Source organism: Anomalospiza imberbis, chromosome 12 (assembly GCF_031753505.1).
Source record: "Anomalospiza imberbis isolate Cuckoo-Finch-1a 21T00152 chromosome 12, ASM3175350v1, whole genome shotgun sequence".
In the NCBI taxonomy this organism is placed as follows: Eukaryota; Metazoa; Chordata; class Aves; order Passeriformes; family Viduidae; genus Anomalospiza; species Anomalospiza imberbis.
This window is the reverse complement of record NC_089692.1, coordinates 16,755,256-16,778,339: the sequence shown is the minus strand read 5'-3', so window position 1 is coordinate 16,778,339 and position 23,084 is coordinate 16,755,256. Positions and strand designations below refer to the sequence as shown.

Genomic DNA, 23,084 nt, shown 5'->3' with positions numbered 1-23,084 from the left:
CAGCAAGTACTCAGATGTACCAAGAAAGAAGGACAGATCCTTTATTTCTTTGTAACTATGGCAATTCAGAACTTGCAAAGCAACTGAGTAGGTCTGAGTTTCTATTACAGCCCACAGTAGAAGGTCTCAAAATATTCCACAACCATAAGCAATCATCATGATTCCCTTCAGGACTTCAAATTATTTTAATACTTCAAAAGTTTGGATGCAAAAGCTGTCTCTTTATAGAGTTACTAGTGGGGAATAGAACTGGCAGGACTGAAGTCTTAATTTTCACATCAGCAGCAAAACAAGATACTCCTTCTACAAGAAATGACATGCAATCAATAAATGTAATAAATCCAAACATTTTCAGAGGCAGCATACTAATAAGAATGCCTCTTTCTGCATTCAGTCCAGATCTAGGAAAATGGATAGCAACATACCCAAGGAGCAACAAGATCCTTTCCTAAATGCTTTTTTTCTCCTGAAACATTCCTATGCAGGCATGGGTTGGAGCAACTGAAACAGCCTCACTGCTATACTGCTAATTAAGACTTAAAGAGTAACTTATTTAATTTTTGTTTGTAAAGGGGTAGGAAACTTTGTATTCCCAAATCACAAAAGAAATGCAGACTGCTAATTACCAAACTGCAGGTGTAATCATCAAGATGCATATGTACCACTGTTAGTTCTTGTAAATAAATGTATCCACAAAGGTACAGCTTAAACTGCATTTCAAGATGTCCGCTTCAATCTTTAAGTCAAGAACATATACACCATTGAGGCTGACTGTAGTCAGAAAAAGCTGAAGAAATACATGCACCTGAAGGAAGCAAATCACTTTTTCAAGCAAATAAAACTTGCCTTTAAGTGCAAAAACCACCTCAGTATAGTATGATTCCAACAGTGTCAAAAACATGTTTAAGTTGTACAGGAACTACTAAGGCCCCGCATAATAATTCACAAACGTGCATGCTTATGTCTACAATGTTTTCGCTTTGCTATTCCTGATAAACTCCACAGCCATCTGCAATTCCTCATTATAATTTTGTATTTCATCTCCAAGCACATGCAGATGGGCTCTGTATATAAACAGGGCTGTTATTAAATGGCATTGTTTTATGGAAGGCCATCACTTTTTAAAAAGAAGCAGAGGAACAGAGGCAGCCTTGATCTCTTCTGATGCTTCTTGAATGATCGGGCAGAAGTTCTAGAGTTGACAACTGTGGTGAGTGTGGGTTTGTTGCAGACTGCCAAACAAAAGGAAGTTTTTGGAAGTTGTCTTGCACTGCATTGCCACCAGGCATTGTAAAAACACCGAGCTGAACTGCATCTTCATTTGGCTTAACAAGCAGAAGGGGATTCTAGAGTGTGAAATGTGCTGCTGTCAAAGGAGTCAGTGCTGACAGACTGGGGGACAGACTGCTGCTATGAACAACATTTGAGAGCTGCTCCTGCCCCAGGCAGTAATGATCTGGATTCATGAAGAGAAACCACAGCAGGAGGGATTTGCAATGTATCCACAAGTGATATCCATGCTCAGCACTAGGCAATGGTGACTTTGTCAGTTTTCTCTAAGGGAGCAAGCCCAAAACCAGCAGTTTACCAGGCCTCCCCTATGAGACTTGAGTCCACGAAATATGAACAATTTAAATATTATCTTGAAAGGATATAGGTCTCCTCTTCACACACACATCCCTGGTCTCAGCTTCTAATCCTCGCCTGCTCTCATATCCCTCGGCTGGCCCACAGAAGGAACTCAGAGGAACCTACCACAGCTTTCAAACACTGTCAATCCACACACTGTCGTTTTACATCAGGTTTTATAAGGTGGCTTCATAAAAACCTCCACAAAGAATGTTTGAAAAAGGCTTCCACTCCTTTGGGAAGAACAATGTGAATGAATTCAGAATGTTCCAGTTCAGTGTATGCAACTGCAAGCACAAATCCCTCCAGAGATATAATGACTTAAGGTTCACAGAAGTTGATGTTTCAATCAGGAAAATAATGTAACTGGTGTGAAGTGCAGCGTGGTCCTGAATGGTTTGACAGACTAAAAATAAGAACTTGAAATTTTTTTTTCTCTGAATCAGAAGGGTGCTGGAAAACACCCTGAAATAGCCACTTCCCAGAAGCATCTTTAAACTTCCATCATATCACAAGTGTATTTAAATTATGTAATATATTATTGAGAAAGAGTCTGAGAAATATCCTACAAATCAACATATACAGCAGCACCCTTGGAACACCAACAAATACTGTTCACAGATCAGCTGCTTTAATGCCTGGATTCATGAGCATCATTATTTTTCCCCTACGTGTTTTAAAATACTACTATTTCAAGTAGGTGTTTAGAGAGGCTTAAAAAGGAGGAGATTAGCAATTCTTTAAGAACCAGATATGTCTTCTACTTGATGGGTTGTTTATTTTAATGAAATACTGGGAGAAATTACTCTTCTATTGCTGAAGTGATTTCTTTTTATGTAAGACCTTTAAAAAAAAAAAGATTAATCTAAGAAGCCAAAGCTGATTTTAGCTAGCTTTGCATGGCATCAGTCAGTTAACAAGGAAAGACAATGACCATGCTGTTACAGCAAAAACTATTGGAGGTAATGAGGCTTTGTTTGTGTATTATTTCTTTTAACAACCGTGTAATCTGTCCACCCAGAGGGAGAGTAACTCAATTTGTGCCATTTGTCTTCCCCGGTACCTTCCCCAGGCAGAAGAAATGCTTGACAACAGCACATCAGACACAGAACAGAAAACTGAATCCGCAGTTCCTGGTTTCCACAAAGAACTGGTAACAGACACCCTAGGTGCACACAACAAACCCCAGTGCTTCTCACCAGAACTTGTTGCATCTCACAGTGCACCAGAAGTGAGGCCAGCTCTATATCTTCACTGTAGCCATTCTTGAGAGGAACTGACCTAAAACCTGGGGCAGGGGGAAGGAAAACAAAGGGCAATTACAGAGTCCATCAAGGGGGAATTTGCAGTCACAGAAATGGTGCACACTTTGAACATTCTTCAGTGCTCAAATGCTCCTCTGCTGAGGCCAGCCTCTACTATGGCAATTGCAGAGAAGCAAAAGGCAAGACTGACAAAACTGAGCAACACCTGATTTCACGTGCTCTTGAAAAGTAAAGCCAGAGGAAGGAGCTTCATCGAGGCAGGAGGGAGTCTGGCATCAGAGAGGAAAGCACCTCATTTTAATTGCTGCTCTCACCTGATTTGATTCCTTTGATGGGAAAAGTGGCATGTGCTAAGAAGTTGGGATCACTGAACATATCCTCCTCATAAACAACAAAGCGCAGGAACGCCAGATTTGGGTCGTAAATTTCAAACTTCACTTGCTCTGCATAAGGAGCCCAAATTGGATTAAGGCCATTGTCATCTGTAATGAAAAGGAAACATTTGCAGTATGAAGCAGTAATTTCACTTAATTCACATATGAGTATGTATCCCAGGACATCTTCTAGGGATACAGAGCCCAAAAATCCTATTTGCCATCTGTCTCATGTTGCAACCTCGCTTCAGAAAGTTTGCATTTGTTTACTTGGTGGTGGGGGTAGGAGGAAACTTGGCAGGGATGAAAATCCATGAAGAAAAGCTATTATTGTATTCAAACATATAAAATCTCCTAGGACATGTATTTGTAAAAGAAAAAGCTAATTAATTTCTCACATTCATAAGCCTCATGCTCCATATCCAAGAGAAGCAGGAAAAGCTCTAGGAAGACTCATGTACCTTGGTCCAATTTTTGTAGTTATGTACAGAACACCAAGATTTGGTATATCTGACACAGCCAGGAAGTTTGCTCTGTAAAGTTGTGGTCACTTCCCACAGAAAGTTTAAATCATAATCATCTTCTCTGAAGTACTGAGGAGCCACAATGCACATTCTGCTCCTGATACTGTGTCTATTTTCCACTGGTATCACTGGTTTGGATAATCAGAACCAAAGCCTGTTTTTTACCAGAGGAACACTGCTGCATCAAGAAATACTAAATGGTGAAATATGAAGTGGCTGAAATATGGCCCCATTTCAGCACACTTAAGTTCATGCACACACAAAAACATTCCTTATCCAGAACACCCCAGGACTAAGCTTTGATCAAACTTCTAATGCATTTCAAGTTAAAAAAATTTACAGCCCTATACACCCAAGCTGCCTCCAAGGGGTTGCCAGTCTTAGAACCTCAGTTTAAATAAACACAGTCTGGAGCTCACAGTAGTAACTCTCCATTTGGGCCAGACTTTTGGGAACTGACTAGCACTGTTGGAGGCACTCTCAAGACAGTAATTTTTTGAAATATGCAAATACACAAACTTATGCACGGGCAACAACATAACAGAATGGGACTTTTTTTTCCCCAAACCTCAACAGTACTGTTTTTTCTAAATTTGATAAACATCAAAGTTTCTCAAATTAACAGGCCCCACGATAAGAAAAAGAACAAGAGTTTGTGACTCATCAGTCTAGAGCTACAGTTAACTTACTCCCCCTATAATGTTCATCCTCTGCTCACTTGGTTTAAGTATCCTAGAAGTAGAACCACATCCCTGCAACACAGAAACCCACAGATACTCACTCACAACTGTTGTCTTGAATTTGTTGTTATCATATTCAGCCCCACAAATTTCAACCTCTACAAAGGGACAGGCAATGCTTCTACCAAGTTTAGGGAGATGACGAGCACCTAAAACCTGCAAAAGCAATTGTAAATTAGAACCACCTACAAAGGAAACTTGGCATCATTTTTGTTGAACAGAAGGTAGCCTACAAAATTAGAGGGGGGAAAAATCCAGAACATGGAAAAGCACACATTCTCTCTCTTGAATACGTTTACATGTACTGTGTGTGCCAAGATAACAATACCTCCAGTAGTCTGGGTAACTCAATGATTTTCATTGTAAGAAGGAAAAAAAAAGACAATGTAGCTGACATTCATTACACACAGTGTGCAGCTCTCAGCCAGGCCTGTAGCATAAGTTTTGTTAACTTTCTGCTGTGTTTATTACATACCCATTTCAAGACATTTCTGCTTTGCATTCACAGACCCTGTTTACCTCACCTTTAAACTGTAGTGAAGAGCAATTAATGTGTTTCTTCTTTCTCAGAAAACATAATTTTAAAGAACTTGTCTCACTGCATAGCAACTGAGAACAGAAACAAGTTAAAACCTGTTTGGCACCCAGTCAAGATGGCAACATTTTCCAATGATAAACTCATCTCTTGAAGACAAATGTGAATGACATTCAGATTAAGCCATAGTGTATTAAATATGAAGTGGGGGATCAGCCTATTAGGTTTTCTGTTTAGTTTCTATATTTCATTATAACTATCTTTCTTTCACACTCAAAATCCCTGAACTAGTTAGTCTGCTGCTAATCAATCTCCAATTGGACCCTTCTACTAAGAACTCATTTAATTTGAAAGTCAGGTTAGTTCATTTGATGTACTTATTAGAAATTACACAAAATCATCCAGGATTGTGTTTTCAGTTCCATAGCACGTTCTTCATTAGCATGATAAAGACAAAGGCATGTATTTCTTTTCAGGAACCAGTGAAGTTAGTTTTATTCTCTCACACACTCACATTTAAAAACAGTATTTTGACAATCTGTCAGATCTTGCTCTGAAACATAATAGCTTCATTTTTAGTTTTATAGATATTTATGACTTGTAAAAAAACATGATTTACAAAAGAGATTTACCCTCACTGTCATAATCATCTGCAATTTCCTCTTGGAGTCATTTGGCATTGGGTCATACTCCTCATTTCTCATGCTCTCTGGCTGCAGCACGTAGCCAGTGCGTCCATTCAGGGAAAATAAGGCATGGTTCAATTGCATGTATTTATCTGGGGAGAGAGTTAAACAGTCACAACACAAGACCCCCTGGAATAAAGCTGAGGAAATACCAGCTTAATGGCTCCTCTATGCAATTCTTTCTGGTCACCACTCCATCAAAAAGAGCTGGAAAGGTGGGAGACTGGGTTCCTTCAGTAACTGACATTGACAGGCCAATTTTCACCAATTCTAATCCCAAAAAAACCCATCTCCATCCCCAATTAGCTTCCCATCAGTGTACCACAAACTACCTGGCCCTCACCATGAAGTGACTGCACAACCATTCATCCATCTGAAACTCACTATAAATATGTCTGCTTGCTTAATACAAAGAGATCTAAGTGAAATAAATCTTTTAGGGCTTGGGGGCAGTTAGGCTCAGAGACAGGGCTTTTGGAGACCTCTTTCTGGGGCCCAGCTCTGGATGGCAACCTACACATGAAAAAGCAAACTTGAAACACCACTTCTTGCAGAGAAGTTCAAATAATTAGGATGGTGATTAGAAGGGCAGAAGGGCCATAAAGGGGCTCATTTACAGTGAAACAGAAGGTGGATTAGATTCTTTTTCAAAGGGAAAATTACCCGGAGTTTGGAAGTTCAGAGCCACCATCTGGGAGCCACAAAGCCAGAGGCGAAACGGGTCATAGTTGGATGAGTCAACCCTCTGTCCTTTGGGGTAGACACGAGTCAGACCCTTCAGGTTGTACTTCAACAGCTCCAGTGGCTTTTGCCTAACGATGCTCTCTGCCTTGGTCTCCACAAAAGAACGGACTTCTCTGAAATCAGGATTGTCTACCCAGGGAGAGGAGGAAAAAGAGTGGTTACCAAAGGAAGAAAGAAGTTGACATTTATACTGTATTTTCACCAACAGTATGTTTTACTTTGTTTTGCCTTGTCCTTTAATGCAGGAATTGGCACTCTTTTCAGGCAGTCACAGCAAAGTGGTTGAAAATCATGCCTGAAAGTTAAAATTGCCTTCCTGCCACATGCTTTACAGAAGGGCACATAAGAGCCTGCAGTCATGTTCTCATCTCATTATTGCAAATAATGTACTTCTGATCACTGTAACACATATTTAAATGAGACATCTTTTCCTGGGTCTAAACAGGGAGAAGAAAGGGTGAGCCAGGGTTAGCCAATGCCTCAAAAATGACTATAATTATAATGTCTTAAATGAAGTGACAGCTTATTAAAAACATTTGCAAAGAAACTTAAAGAAAAAGGGTACATTTACTGGCTTCTCCAGCAGCAATGACAAAAAACTGGAATAAAAAGTACATATTTCAGTTCAGAATCCACAGCTGCACTTACATGGGCCCAGTTATATTATGTAGCCATACATCATTCCAACAGCTTAGTCCTGGCAAACAAGCTCTTACAGTAAAATTTAAAAATGCACAGTAAACCTATTTACGAAGTTTTTTTACAAACATATCACAAGTGTTCAGCCAGAGTTTTTAATCTCAAAAAAGTCAATTGACACATAACTAGTGAGCTTCCCCGTGGAATATACATCTGAGAGGGTGTCTCTAGTTAACTAATTAAAATTTTTTGGCAGTTCTTTTGTGATAGATGAACAGCACCAAGTTCCCTGCTGTACAATTTCAAAGTGCTATTGAAAACTGCCTGGGTGAAGCAGAGCTTTGTTTTCCAGTAGGACACATTTTATCTTCAGACCTAAAATCCCAGCTAACATCTGTAAAGACAGTAGAAAGAGTAAAAATCAGATGTAATATTAAAGGCAATACCTAAATTGTCCTTGGTTTTGCTTGTTGGCTTGCAGTAGATTACTAGATCAGATAATTCAATAGCAATTAACTGATTCTTTTCCCAGTATTTCCTCCTGTTCTCCTGGAAAACATAACAAAATTTTAGATTCTAGGAACACTGAGTATTATGGCACAGTAGCTCCAGGGTGCACTCTAATGAATGCCTTCTTTGGTGCCCAGATTCCTATCTGATACCTTAGACACTTGCACAGATGTAATGCACTTTCAGACCCAGCTCAGAGAACAGTTAATAACAAAATGGTGAGGTTTAGTTGGGGATGTACTTTTAGGGTTTTTTTTTTGGATGGGGAGAAAGGTGTTGTTTTGTAAGCAAGGGTTTCAGTTCTTCCCTGATCAGTCATGCTTGGAGTGCTGGCAACATTTTTTTTTTCTTTTAATGTGGCTCTACTCAACCCAATTTTAGTTACATTCTTAACCCTATACCTCATATAAATGCAAATATATGCAGAAAAAATGCAAAGGGTAGTAAAGTGTTTCTGTATCTATTTATAATCCTTGGCAGAACTTGAGCCTTGTTAGTAACTCCCAAACAGTGAAATTCAAACCCTCTGAGCATAGTTCCTATGTCGTTTTCTATTTGTGCACCAAACCCATCATGTTCTGTATGGAAAATCATGTGCAAGCTTGTTAAATCCCCAGCATCAAACCTGTTCTCTCTACTTCCACGTTTGCAAGCACCTGCTCTGTGGAAGCTGAGCAGTGTTCCCTGCCAGCAGAGACTGAGAACTGCTAAAAGCAGCAAGACGTGTCCTGAGTGGAGACATTTGGGCTGGAGGTTTTTCAGGCATAAGAAGCAGCTACAGGAGAGAACATGTTAGAAGAGTCCCATACTGAACAGTGATTAGCTTTGGCACAAAAGATCATGAAGCAGCAGCAATCAGGAAGCCTTCCAAAAGAATTCCCTCAACACGACACACATAAAGGGAATGAAAATCAGAACCAGGGAGCCACAGGTTTCCAGAATATCTCACTGAACCAGAGATTATACACTGAAATCAAAGAAAAAGAAAGAGGAATACAGTGTTTAGACTTGGAAATAACCTTAGGAAAAAGCTGCACAAACCTCATTGTACTTGGTGATCCACCACAGTTCCCAGACATTGATCAAAAGTAGCCAGAGCTCTGAGCAGCAAAAGATCACTTTTTGGTGGCATGGGCTCATTTCTAGCCAGAACCCTCTAGAGATAACCAAGCAGGAGAGCAAGGAACAGCCACCCCAGGGAGCATGGCAAGTGTCAATACTGAGCAGAGATTACAAGCGACATGAAGCTTAGTTTTATTTTTTGTGCATAACAGACATTGTACAAAACCAAACTCATTCAAAAATCCCCCTGTATCACATTGCAGCAGAGTCTTAACTCACTGTGCTTTTGCCTTCCCCAAAATTCAGCCTCTTAACTGCACTGGCAACAAGGGCCTTTCCTCATCTTCATCCCTCCCCCATGCAGCAGTCAGTCCGTCATGTGAACTTTGTAGAGGCCACGCTGTGAGAAAAGCCTCCCAACTGCCAGAAATGAGTTTTAAAGCATCTTTGAAGACAGACTGTTTAATACTTCTCCAACTGTACGTAAAGAGAAAAAGCTGCCAGACTCCTGAAGAGCCATTGTTGTAGCATAAAACACATTCAATTTGGAGACACTTCCTTTAGGTCGTGTTTCTCTTTTTCTCATTTTTACTTCTAAATGAAAGCCTGGCACAAGAACTGTATGTCTCCTCCTCCAACAATAGGTCAACAGCTCCTGTTGCTTCTCCCCTTGCTGCATTTACAGTCCTCTGCTTGAGAGATCAACTTGTCTGCTAAAAATAGGATCAGGACAACCCTCAGAGCACTTCCACTCCATACGACAGATAAACAGCATGAGCCTGAAACACATTTTCCATCAACTGTATCACCCACTTAACAATAAAAAGTGAATAAATGCAACAAAAAAAGAGTATCCTGAAGCACAGCCAAAGTAAGGACTTTTTGGTCAAGTCAGAGACTTCTTAAATACTAGAAAATACTACAGGGAGGTAAATTAGTACATCATAACAGGAAAAGCAAGTCCTGAAGAATATCTTTAAGTAGCAGTAGAGGGACATAGAAGCTAAACTTAGGCAGAATCCTTGAATCTTTAGGCAAGTATTTGGAAATACTACTATTGAAGAACTGGGAAATCCAGAATGCACTTATTAGTTACAAATAAAGTATTAGCCAAACAATTGTCTATCAGTGCCACTGCATTCACTGGAAAACAGAGTTAGCAAAGAGGATAAGGAGTTTAAGGAATGGCAGCTCAGATTTCACACACCCTCACTGGTGGATTCACAGCTCTGAAAAGAACAGTTTGGTATCAGAGCTTCTGCTGCTTAACACTGGGATGAACCAGTGTGACCAGATGGAAAATTGTGGTGGTATTCACTCTGGCCTACCAAGCACACTTCACTGAGGGGCAGGGTGCAATGCAGACAGTACTCTGCTGGAAAACTCCTGTTAACATCAATTTACATAAAATGTTAATTCATGTACTATTCCCCAGAGAGATTATGGAACAAGATGCACAGCATCAATAAAATGAGCAAACAGCAACATGCAAGAGGGTGAAGGATCATGTGAGAGCAACATTTAGCAGTACAGGGCAGCAAAAGACAAAAGCTATTGTAAATTTATAGCAGCTCATTATTAAAACAACAACAGATAAATTTGCAGTAATACCTCTTCTGCTGTTTTCCAGGTGATCTCACGGATACTTTGGTACCATTCAAAGAGTTCTTCTACCTTATCAGTTGCAAACTCAACACATGGATCTTCTGGATTCTTAGGTTCCAGAATGAAGACAAATGGCTTTTTGTGTTTTCCTTGTGGCATTTTCACTGTTAGGTAATACCGTAACAAGAAATTTATACTGAAATCCAACAGCTCTTGTTCTAAGGTGTCATTGTTGATTTATTGCAGCATTTAGTATTATGAAGTTTCAACAAATTAATTCTGCTAGCTATATTAATACAAGTAGGTGTTTGAGGGGGTGGATTAGATTTTTTAAAAATCTCTCCTGCTAAATACAAAAGAGTCTACTCAATAGAGAAAGGTCAGGAGTCCACATGTAAGCATCAGAAAATACACACCAACGTTGTACGTGTTGAGCACCAGGATGCCACGACAGAGAGAGCCCAGTGGGTTGTCCTCAATGATCTGAAAAACAGGAGTTAAGTCTGACCCTAAATCTCTCGAGTGAACATGCACAGGACATTAACAAATAATAAATGTGCACCATTAAATCTAATCTCAGCTTTACTGAAAGCATGCTCACTATAATGTTTAAAAGGCTGTTTTCATACCTAAAAGACACACAAGAATCTCTTCAGTGAGAGAAGTCAAAACAAGACTACTTTGTAGTAGCTTCTGTCCTGACATAACTTATCATTTTTCAAGTCTGCTTAAGGTTACAATAACCAGGGGGGAGGAAATGTAATACTTGTGGTTTTCTCCAAAGACTTTTGGAAAATCATTGGAAGTGCTTCAGAAGAACATAAGAATTCAATGTTTTATTCTTGAAATTCAAAGATGTCAAAACTTATTACTGTTCAGTTCTGTTCTCTTTTGTTCAAAAGCTCTTTGTCCAAGACACAGGACCAGATTTTTCAGATTCTTTTGATAAACAGGATTGGTTTATGCATAAAAACTTGATAATGGAGAGTAAAACAACTAGTAAGATGTGTTTGGACATATAATTTTCTTATTTGTAAATATTAAGACAGTGATTATAGAGGAAAACTAGTTAAGTTTCAGGCATGTTGTTGTTTAGCCAAACTATGAAAAATCTAAACTGTTTATGATTTTTATTAGCAGGAAACAACCAGAATCTCCTAAAGCCTCACCAATTCAGCTATCATAAAATCATAGCTATGTGGAGGTCCCTTCCAACTCAAGATACTCTATCTCCTTAAATAGCTTTCAGCAAGGGATGTCCTGACAAAAATATTCAGCAGCAGAGAACAATGAAGAATGCATTAATCCCTCTATTGTGTTCTCTCAAACACAGCACATGGAACTGTGAGTGTATAAACCAGACTTCCACTTCAGTAGGTAGCCAAGGAAATGTAGCAGACAAATTGTAACCCTCACCTGATTTTCAAGCTCAGCAGAGTTACCAGATGACAGATCTTCAACATAATTAGATGGAAAATAATGTTGGACTTTTTCTCCATAATCCCCCTTCCACCTGAATTTAAACAGACAAGTAGAGAGAATGGGAAAAAAAAAAAGATAAAGAGCTTCAAAAGGACATTAATGAAGCAATAATCCCCAAGAAATTGGTCATTAATACCCCATACTACAATGTCTAGCTGCCTATCACCAAAAATATAAATGATGAAGTAGCTAAGAGCTCTAACAAAGCAATCATTAACTGTAGAAACAGATGATTTCAGAGGGATTACAGTTACTGTAAACTGCAATTAATGACTTAAGAGGCTTTTTCCCCCTCCAGTACTAAAAATACTATTATGTGGTTGATTACCCTGTAGAAACTACAGGGAAACATTAGATTCCCAAGCTTTCCAAGCAATTTACAAGCCAGCTAAAAAAGAAAACCTGTTATGAAAGGAGACTGTACAGAACACTAAAAAAGGTGGGTTTGATTCCTGAGCAATGCTTAGTAGAGCAAGGACAGAAGAAGAGCAATGATTGCAATGACTTTCCAGAACACACAAATGCTCAAGAAGGATGGATGTATTAAGGGAAAAATATGGGATATACCAGGCTGTGGAGGTTCTGCAGACTGAGGTTATTACTGTGGGACAGAAAAATGAAAAAGATGTGAAAGGAGAATTGAAGATGAGGGGATTTTGTGTTTGGGTTTTTTTAATACGCTGGCATAAAGATTTGTACGGGCACAGTTAATAAGCAGCAATCAGACAGCAGGCAATTTTTAAAAACTATTACTCAAAACTCATTTTTTCCTCCATCTAATAAGTCACCAGAAGTCCTCCCAGGAGGAATCTTTGTCCTTACCAGCCTCCAGTTTCCTTTGTGACATTATGAATTAAAGCTCCTCGAGAGAAGCTCAATTCATCACTCCTTTTGGCTCTGTAGTCATACAAGGCTTTCACTGTTCTCTGAGGCTTTAAGAGAAACAGAGCAAAGGGGTCATCTGGGGGGACAGGTCATAAAACAATCAATAATGCAATCTTAAAACAAACAAAAAAAATAGGGCACATTGGATTTTTTGTTGTTGTTGTTATGAAGCTTAGAAAACAAAATACTGAAGTTCCCGAGTGACATCTATTGGTGGAAGTAAGTGATGCTACTTTAGTACTCTTCAAGAAAAAGAAAAAATCTTTCTTGGGCACTGCAACATAATTAAGGTAGGAAGCATAAAACCAAATTTTTTTTTTAAACCCAAAGTGAAATGTAAATCCTCTATTTTTATAACATGTTCAAGTTTTCAGGCTTATGTGCCTCCACTTCAAAACCACATCAGCAATCCTGCTGGCCACATTTCCTTTAGGAAGACATGCAGTTTCAGCAGGATAAGCTAAACCTTTATCTTGAATTTACTAATACCCAAATGGTTCAGCAGCAATGCAAATTCACTGGCAAAAAAGACTAAAAAGAATTAGTCACAAAATTTACAAGCAGGTGATTTTCATAAGTACTTACAAGTAGGCAGGCACTAGCAAGAATTACAGATAAGTAATGTTTGCTGGGACACTTGTATTTGAAACAGTATATAAAGGATAAAAACTCTAATGATTCATTAATGAACCAAAGGCACCAAATTTTTGTAGAAAGCACATGAATAAACTCTGCACTTACTTGTGCATGTAGATGATGCTTGCTAATGGAACAAGAGTGCACAGACACCCACACACACATAAATTTTCATGTTGTACTTTCTTTCCATGAAGATGTGGCCTTCTCAAATTGAACCCTCTCACAGATATTTCATTTGGGGGCCCACAAACCAAATCACCTACACAGACCCAAGAGCAGAAAGTGCCCAAATTCCCAGTTTGAATGAATCATTACAGGATTTGCACACAATAAAATGTGCGGGTACAAATTTTAACAAGAAGCTAGAGAAAGGTCACACCCTTAAATTTCTGTTGTCCAGTCCCCCCTACCAAGCAGCCTGATGCTTTCAATTCTTTTCATTACTGCCAACAGGAAACCAACAAGTCTAATTTTCAGAAGTCCACCGTAAGTGTGAACATCTCTCTTAAAGCATACCACTGTGGGGGTGATTTCACTGGGCTCCACATACATCCTGACTTCATAGAGGGAATTAACATCTTTTTCCTAAAAACAAGGAAGAAGAAATAATCACATTTCAGGAATCAAAAATTTACAGAAGTACTTCATGTTTATAGAACATTTATTTCTGAAACCACCTTTTTGACAGCAAATAGGCCATGAGAAGAGAAGGGAAGCCAGACACCTCTGTTTTGCCCACTTCTACAGTTGAACATAACTGAAGATGTGTTATTTAATCTGTCTATGCCTCAGTTTAATGAACAGTAAAACCCAATGAAACAGCAATACCTCATAAAGGTATCTCTTAATCAGTCAAAAGGTTTTTTGATTGTGAGTACTCTTCTATGTGCAACCAGAAAAGAAATACCTGCAGTTATGATTTCTGTGTTACAGTACTTTAGTACCAGTATTGGTTTCACAATTAGATAACTCTACAACAATATACAGAGTTATATTTTTCATTTTATTCTCTCCTTGTGATTCCATTTGAACCCACTCCTAAGATACAAAACCTTTGCTGTAGACAACATTATAAAAAATCCTGAGGTCTAAAATCTCTTCAGCCTCTTTTAGTCTTCCCAGAAAAAACAAAATCCCCAGATTTTGATTTCCACAGACCTGCCAGATGTAGTTTCCTACAGCTTCTAAAAGACATATACTTGAAAAGTGAAGACAGCACCTCAGGCTTTCCAAAGCAAAGCTCCCTCAAAATGAAACACATCCATCCTGAAAATAGCCCTTTATCCTCAGTTAATTATCCAGGCTCCTTGTTTAGTCAATGGCTAGAGACAAGTCTCCTTGGGAGATTTCCTCATGCTTATCTCAAAGTGAGCTTTCAGATGCATCTTTTACCACAGAAGGCAGTGGGGCTACTGAAATGTCCAGAGTGAGAGGCACAGCAGAATATTTCATTTTTTCTGAAGCACTTAGCAATTGGCATCTGCATGATCATTTTAAGATCAATGCCCACTTCAGCAATAGGAGACAGGGCCAACTGTAGGCAAGGCTATTATCAAAAACCCATTTGTGTAGTGCAACGACCCCCAGTACACAGTATGGCTTCTCTAATCTAATCATGAGGAAGGCAAGAGTTGGCTTTAAATCAAAGATGAAACAGTTCTTCACACCTTTGTGAGAGAAGTCAGTACAGCCATCTCAATTTCACAGAAAGTGACCTGCTTAACCTCCCCTAGAGATCCTGTAGCAGAGCCAGAGCCCAGCCCAGTCCATCCCAGTCCGTGCCAGTACCGTGCTGTAGCGCTCCAGCAGCTCCTCCGTCACGGGGTAGCGCAGCTTCATCTTCCTGTACAGCGGGTGCTTCTCGTAGTAGGTCACCAGCTCCACCAAGCTCTCAAAGTAGGCCGAGGTTCCCAGCACGAAGTGCCGGCCCTCCTGCTGGATTCGGAAGTGCTTCACCTTCCCCTCCGCTCTGTGGAACAAGGGCACGGCTAGGAAAGGTGGCAGTGCTCACAGGCAGAGCACCAGGGCTCTGAACTGCACCACAGCTGCTTCGTGCACCTTCATCAAGCGAAATGACTTCTCTCTCTAGCAAAGCCTCTTTTATTCAATTATTATGGTTATTATAATTATTTTGATAGTTACGGAAATCAGTTTTTAAAGAAAAAAAATATCTCTCGAGCTTGAACACAAGGTTTGTGTTTGCAATGATAAATGCAGTAAAACCATCCACTGACAACCATCCCATCCAAAAAGACCTCTACACCCTTTTCAAGCTGCTGAAGTTTTGGTCCTTCTTGTTTTCCCTGGTGTGAAATGGTTTTATTGAGATGCTGCAGCTCCAGCTACTTCAATGTCCACCTTGGCGAAAGCAGAAAATTTCACCCTGAAGTACACAGGAGACTGGGGAATTTTGGACAACAATACACAATAAGACATGTAAGTAAGCAGGCTATATTTTGCTAAACTGTGCATTTTCAGAGAAGCACAGTTTGATCTGAAGGCATGATGCAGAACATCACAATTCTATATATTTCATTTATGCTTTTACAAGAACCACAAAACTGTTCAAAATATTTTCCCTGGCAAGAGGAGCCAACAATTTCACTTTAACATTTCAGTTTTTTGACCAGTCAAGATTTTTAGGGGATAAGGACATAGAACTATTGATGAACCTGCACCTGCACTGCAGTCTTGAAGGAAACTTCAAAACAACACTCTTTAGCAAGGAGTGTCAGGGAATGAAAGAAGGGCCACCCATAGTTCTGTATGGGAGGAAGGGGACAGCTGGTGCTCAAACAATCTTTATAAAAGCATAAACGTTCAGGCCATTCACAAATTAATTCTTGCACACAGTCTCATACATGGACCTACTGCACAAATCAACCATGCTAATTATACAAAGTCTGAAAGCAAGAAGAGCAGCCTCTAAAAAGACCTTTTTTTTTAAAAAAAAAAAAAAAAAACCAGAATATTGTTGGGCTGCTAGGCAAGGAAATCCTATCTGTCTTTTCTTACCTGAAAGTCATGGCAAAAGAATCAGGTTCATCTCTCTTTCTAATGAGAAAGGCTCCATCCCGAGGAATTCGCATAAGCATGTCTTCTGCCTCACCCCGACTCAAGTTGTTATAGTACCAACTGCAACAGTGAAAAACCAGAATGGGCAAAGCATTACAAGGCTTGTCAAATGTCATTTTTGGAGAATAACAGAGAGCGTTAATAACAACAGAGTTTCAAACATTCTAAGAAAAATTATGCATTAGATTTTCCCCACCTTGGCACCTATGACAGCAGTTTATTACAAAACATTGTAAGACAGCAGTTTATTGTGGATGAAAGCATCAAGAATATATCAGAACACCTTGTCTTTCTGAAATCATAAAACATAAATCTGCATTTGTTCCTGAAACAAAGGCACTGCATCCTGCTTTTAGTCTGCCATTCGGTTTTCAGTATTTATTCCATTTTGACAGAGTAGATTTAAGATAAAGCCTAAACACAGACAAAAGAAAGACACAAGGGATTTGTATTTTTATTCAGAGCTTGATTTTATCTCTCACCATAGGGATGGACCTGTCTTGGATCCAATGTGACTTCAGTGAAGCTGTGGCCACTTATACTGGCAGTGTATCTCCAGCTTATGCAGAAAGGCAGGAAAGTCTAACCCTTAAATTCTCCTTCAAATGTCATTAGCTTCCAAAGTTATCTATGGGTGGCCAGTGACTCCCAGATCCCAGTGGGGCAAAAAAAAGAATCTTAAAGTCACTGATTAGTATTTTACATGCAAAGATTTACTTCTGCCCACTGCAAAGAAAACCGAACAAAGGGCAGCAATAACAATGCTCTGCAAAAAACAAGAGCAAGCTCTGCCTAGGATCTATGGCAGACAATTACCAGCTGGAAATAAACACCATGCTTAGTTCCTATCACACGGGGTGAAGTCAGCCTAACCAGCTCTGACAGGGTGAGGTGGAGGGTGGGGTTAGGCAAATGTCGCTGTTTGGGCTCACTGCCCCAGTAACAGAGCTTCCAGACAGCAGGGACCATGACCACATAGTTGCCAAAGCATAGCCAACTACTAAACATCCAACCCAACCCACTGGGTGCTGTAAAACACTGCACAGACAAAGGAAGAATTGGCTCATTGCCACAGCATTACAGTTCTCACTGATCTTCCAGTTGCTGCTAGGAAATTTGCTTTTCCCAGTGACCACTCTTTGTCGTACCAGGTTCTCACAAAGTCAGCATTCTCCCTCAGCATCTTTCAGAAGCCTATTCCTCAAACTTCCACAGACAAGCAACACTGAAGTGTGCTCCTGAATCCAGGGAATTTTCTATGCAAAAATCCCACCTAAAGCAAGGCAAGGACATGAGAGCAGTGCTTGACTTCTATACATACTCTTTGGTCTCATGAGGGCTGGGGTTGGGCACGGCATCACTGAGGCGCAGCTCAAACTCAGCACATCGCAGGTGGGCCTCCTTGTAGTGTTGGATGAGATCAAAGATGCTGTCAAAGGTGAGGTTGTCTGTCAGGTAGTATTTCACAGTGTCCCCATCACTGGTGGAACGGATCCGGCAGTGCTGGACTCTGCCTGATCTCCTGAAGGAGTAGAGGGGGCATAAGGGAAATACAGGGTTTGTAACAGATTTTCTTTTTTCAAAGCATTTCCCCACCCATTCCTGGTCAACTACTTGGGGAGCTTGTGAAGAGGCAAGAAATCTGTGTCATCTCATAAAACAGCCAAAGTAACAAGCAACAAACATTCTGACAAGGGAAGTTACAGGACCAAACCCAGTAATTTTCAACAGACAGTAGTTTAAAATCTGGCATAAACTTATTCCACAAAATCTGGTCTGACAGCTCTCTAGGTCAGAAACCATCTGACACTACTCCTCGTAATGTTCCAACCAGAAGTAAAAAGAAAACACCAAACCCAGACAAACACATCCCCCATTAAATTTGTATGACAATGACCATACCAGAATGACAAGGTGTAGTCATCAGGGAAAGCTTCACTTTCCCTAACTAGGAACGTCCCATCCTTGCCACCCATTTCAGCACAATATTCCTGGAGCAGTTTCTCAGCAGTTGTTCTCCCTCCTTTCATCTTCCCATGGAACCATTTCTCTTTTAAGTGCAGTTCAGTTTGTTTCAAATCCTAGACCAGGGAATAAGAATTTTTTACAGCACATTTCTAATTTTATCACTTTGAAACTAAGTATTTGTTATGGGTGATATATAACAATCTACTACTTCAGGATTTCAGCTCCTCCTAGGCCTGAGCTCTCCAGCCAATCACATTTATAAGTAGCCTGCTTTACCATCCACAACAGCCAAGTAACACATTAGTAACACATTAGTTCATTCTGCTTAGTTTGAGAATAACAGTAATACTTAAAAGACTTAGTACACACATCAGCATTAACATAGAAGTACTGAAGTTATATCCACTGTCCTTGTACTCTTCCTTGCAAGCCCTCTACTAACCAAGGGAAAAAGTTACTTTATTAAAAATAAGGTTAACTTGAGTTGACCTTGGCAAAGACCCTTTTTATATTTTTTTTTATCCCCACACTTGTTATCCAGTTCAGAATCTCTAAAATTACATCATCATAAAAAACAGACATCTGTAGACATTGAAATAATCTGAAATAATAAAAAGAACATGCTTAAACAATAAAACACAGCCATCACCTTGGATGAGTCTTCATCAGCACTCTGTTCTATATCATCACTGAATGAAAGCTTTTCATCAGCAATGGCGCAGTAGTGCCGAGTCCATTTCTGAAAGTTGGGAGATATTAAAACCATTAACAGAGGGAAACTCCCTAACCACTCTAACCACAATCTCAAAACTGGGTGCAACAATAAAAAAAAATACTTTCTTCCCCTCATCCACACCTGTTCAACTGACAATATTACTTACAGAAAGATTAAGGAAATTAATGTAGATTTCCAGTACTACAGAATTGATTAACAACCTGCAACAGATGTCATAGAGATAATACCTGTTCTATTGTGTCCCACATGTAAAGTTCTCCTTGTTGCTTCTTTTCTTCTTTCTTTTCTTCCAAGTTCACATCAATGTCTCCCTTTGGCCCCAGTTTTTTGTGCTTAAAAACCAGAAAATAAAATCAACATTCATACACTCAGAGATAATCACACATAAAATTGGTCATAGTCTTTCAGCACATGCAGAGTTACTGGAAGTATCTCCTTCCATTGCACAGCCACCTTCTGTCATTATCATAACAGCAGCTGTTCCACAAGGAACAGCAGGGCTGGAACTTCCTTCTTTAAAATTTAGATCCCATAAATAAAGGTTAAAAAATACTAGCAGAGGGATCATTGAAGCAGTGAAGAAACAAGTAGTTTGATAAGATCTCACCATTTTTGGAGAACAGAAAACATGAAGTGACACATACCAAGAAATAAGGATAAACAAGAATCCTTCTGCAGAAAGTAGAACATAAGGAACAAAAAACAAAAGGAAAAGATAAGGAATTAAAATGAATGAGGAATTCACACTTTTACGAGAAATATGAGTACAAGGGAAATCCCTTATGAAAAAAGGGGTCAAGTTCAACTTTCTTTAGAGTTTCCACAAAAGTGTCTCAAGGGGCCACAGGCAATATAAATTACTTAACTGCAGTTAATGATGGGATTAATCACCTCATATCAGACCTCAACCATGTTCAGTTCTGCACAGCCTACTCTTGGCTGATTTCAGTTTGACAGGCCTATATGAAAAATCTCACAGGCCAGTGAAGTAGGTGTTGCCTCTGACTGTTTACTGACAACATTTTCCAAACAAAAGCCAAACAACACAACTGACTCACTGGCAGGTGCTGATCTATTTAAAGATTCATCAATGCTCTTTTAGACAGCACAGAGTGATATGGATGTTCTCTTGTGCACACTCATAATAATTTGTAATTCCCTTTAAATCAGATATGTCACATTATTATTAATCATGTGCCTATTGCAAGTCCCCTCTCTGCTCTGCACAGAAACAACAGTCTGGAGAGAACAAAAAAAAAACCCCAAAAACTTAAGCACAGAAGCTTTCCACCTTATAGTGGGGCTCTGTTATTTCCAATCTTACATTCAAGAGCATATTCTTATACCTCTTTACCCTTATTTCTTCCATTCATATGTCTAATACATGGGATGCAATACTGTTGCAAGAGCAAGAAAACAGAAGCATGGACAAAAGTAATTGTTATTTTACTACAGAGATCACAAGCAGCCTTGAGATTCTTCACCAAATTTTGCCATTTGAAAAGTTTACCACAGTTTCAATCTGAGAAATCTTTTGGTTGTGTTGCTGTTGCACAAAAGAGCTCATAAAACACCTGCACTGCCCACACAGTCCCACACTAACAGGGACTGCCTTCTCAGAGCAGTGCCTCTGTGTTTCACAAGTGACTCACTAAACTGCGTATTTAAATCACACTGAGTTAGCAAATACTCATCAATTCGTGAAATCCTTACAACTTCAGTGTGCACCCACAAGAGCTTTGGGTTTCACTTGAATGAAAGGCAGTCTTTTTTAAAAAAAATAGTAATACTGATCTATCTTCCTATTCAAGAACATACTTCTATCATTTTTAAGCAGGCCACATGGTGTAAAACGTCTGTGATGAACATCTGCAGCAGTGAACCCTTGCTGAAATTCAGCAGTGACATTTCAGGAGGTGGAAGACCTTTAGAAAAGAGCTGACGTTTGATCTGGCACTTGAACTGCCAACACTTACTGCAAAGGAAACCAAGAGGAAGCACTTTAATACAGAGTTTTACAGAACACTGTACATTACTGGCAAATGTAACCAGTCAACACTTCAAGCAAGGGGTTTCTTGAAACTAATCTGTGAAGTCATGAACAGTATTTCAGGCCCCTGCTCTTGTTCTCCTGTTTTATCTGCCAGCACACAAAGCAAGCCTACCTTGATGATGATTTTTTCTTTCAGCTGGGTTGGTGAGGGGAGCTGATCTGCACTGGCTTCAACAGGCTTCATCAAAAGCTGATCCCCAAACACCTCCTTGAACACTTTGGCCATGTGTCGCTGCTGCTCCACACTGCAGTGCTCTTCAATTGACAGAATGACTGGGTATCTTTGGTGGACAAAACCAAGGTGAATGAAGATAATTTCTTTTTGCTACAGCTGGCAAGGCAAGGAAGACAACACCTTCCCTCAGCCCCCAGATGAGAGAAAAATATTTAAAGGAAACAAGGAAGACAAAAGATACAGACACAACAAATAATAACAGATGTGCAATCACAGAGTTGCCAAGGGCAGAAGGGACCTGTGAAGGCCGATCTAATCCAAACCCCTTCTTTGGGAAGGCTCAATTCCTAGGTTAGATCAGGTTGTTCAGAACTTTATCCAGCCAAGATGTGAATATCTGCAAGGACAAAGGTTCCTTCCAAGCTCTTTGGGCACAGTTTCACTACCAATGCACCATTATGTGAGAATTTGTTTCTCCTCTCCTCAAAATCATGTCTGTTTTCCTTCACATGTACCCTGAGAACCATCTGAAACCATAACGCATCCCATACTATGGTTGTCAATAACACAAAGTTCCTGTGCAGACACTGATCCAGATGGGAAAAAACATTGCCTCTCTGTGTCCAAGTGGTAACATGGAAAAACAGGACACTGACAGCTTGATTTCTTCCCCAATACTGGGTAATATTTTTCATGTCAAGGACATCTCAGCACAAGTTAAAGAAGGGCAGAGATGCAGATCTAAGCCAATGTTACCAGCTCAGGGGACATGCTATGAGTTCTGTATCTTTTCAGCTAAGACCTTCCCTTCAACAGAAATACCACGTGACAGACATATTATTTGTCAATTGTACCATTTTGTTATTTTTTTTAAGATTTAAGACATACTGTTAAGCATCTGAAGTTTCAACTTAATAAAAGAAGACCCAAAGAAGGAGCTGGAAACCACTTCAGGGTACTCACTATCTTCCTTAGCAACAAATGGTTATGCACTGAGACTCTTCCTCAAAACAGCATCTATTAAAGACCCACATGTGGCAATAATGAAGGCTACTGGAATGCATTATTCTCCGATTACTTTTTGCTCTAGACTACAGAGAAAATCAGTTCAGAAAGGTCTAGGCATATGAAAACAGGCTGAAGGAAAATAAAGCTTACTCAGATGTAACAAAGGCATGGTCTTTGATTGCCTGCACTACGTCATCGAATTTGATCTTTGTCGTCCGTGTCCATCCATGGTAAATGATGGGTTTCCCATCAGGACCATCCCAGCAATCCACTAGGAAGCACAAGCAGTGGAAAAAGTAAGAGACAAGGTAGCTCTTTAAATTATTCTGGTAAGAAGAATACATCCAAAACTTCAGTGTCCTATATACTGATTCACAGACCATAATATTCTAATAAAACATTCTATCAGATTAATTTATTCTCTCACAGAGGAAACTGAGTTTACTTAAGTAAGAGCAAGACAAATAAAATACATTACAAAATGTTCCCAAAGCATTATTATGTGGGAATCTGTAAATAAGAGATTCAGGCAACTATAGTGTCAATCTACTAGTTTACAGTAATTTTCCAGGGATAAATACACTCCAACAAGTGACAAGCTGAGAGCTTCTGTCTTTTGTTGATTTCAACCCTGAAACTCTAATTTGAGATACATTTTGCATTAGTCAAATAAACAACATGAAATTGAAGTGAAAATTCTCAATAAGGAACACAAGTACAGAGCTGAAGACAGATACACAATTGCTGGAG

The 23,084-nt window shown here is 39.5% G+C and overlaps 1 protein-coding gene across 8 annotated transcripts in view; it reads right to left on the bottom strand.

The window, feature by feature from the left end:
* Positions 1 to 23,084, bottom strand: part of PLCG2 (phospholipase C gamma 2) — a 64,806-nt gene that overhangs the window by 4,028 nt on the left and 37,694 nt on the right. For all 8 annotated transcript variants that reach the window (XM_068203107.1, XM_068203109.1, XM_068203110.1 and 5 more), the window contains 19 exons: positions 22,485 to 22,605; positions 21,264 to 21,432; positions 19,326 to 19,430; positions 19,012 to 19,101; positions 18,297 to 18,475; positions 17,716 to 17,916; positions 16,335 to 16,454; positions 15,108 to 15,288; positions 13,836 to 13,904; positions 12,618 to 12,727; positions 11,730 to 11,826; positions 10,730 to 10,796; positions 10,320 to 10,477; positions 7,583 to 7,685; positions 6,417 to 6,626; positions 5,700 to 5,845; positions 4,574 to 4,688; positions 3,209 to 3,376; positions 2,829 to 2,917 (listed from right to left, as the gene is read on the bottom strand). In XM_068203107.1, coding sequence (XP_068059208.1) covers positions 2,829 to 2,917; positions 3,209 to 3,376; positions 4,574 to 4,688; positions 5,700 to 5,845; positions 6,417 to 6,626; positions 7,583 to 7,685; positions 10,320 to 10,477; positions 10,730 to 10,796; positions 11,730 to 11,826; positions 12,618 to 12,727; positions 13,836 to 13,904; positions 15,108 to 15,288; positions 16,335 to 16,454; positions 17,716 to 17,916; positions 18,297 to 18,475; positions 19,012 to 19,101; positions 19,326 to 19,430; positions 21,264 to 21,432; positions 22,485 to 22,605 — 2,498 coding nt within the window. The remainder of the gene's footprint in view (positions 1 to 2,828; positions 2,918 to 3,208; positions 3,377 to 4,573; positions 4,689 to 5,699; positions 5,846 to 6,416; positions 6,627 to 7,582; positions 7,686 to 10,319; positions 10,478 to 10,729; positions 10,797 to 11,729; positions 11,827 to 12,617; positions 12,728 to 13,835; positions 13,905 to 15,107; positions 15,289 to 16,334; positions 16,455 to 17,715; positions 17,917 to 18,296; positions 18,476 to 19,011; positions 19,102 to 19,325; positions 19,431 to 21,263; positions 21,433 to 22,484; positions 22,606 to 23,084) is intronic.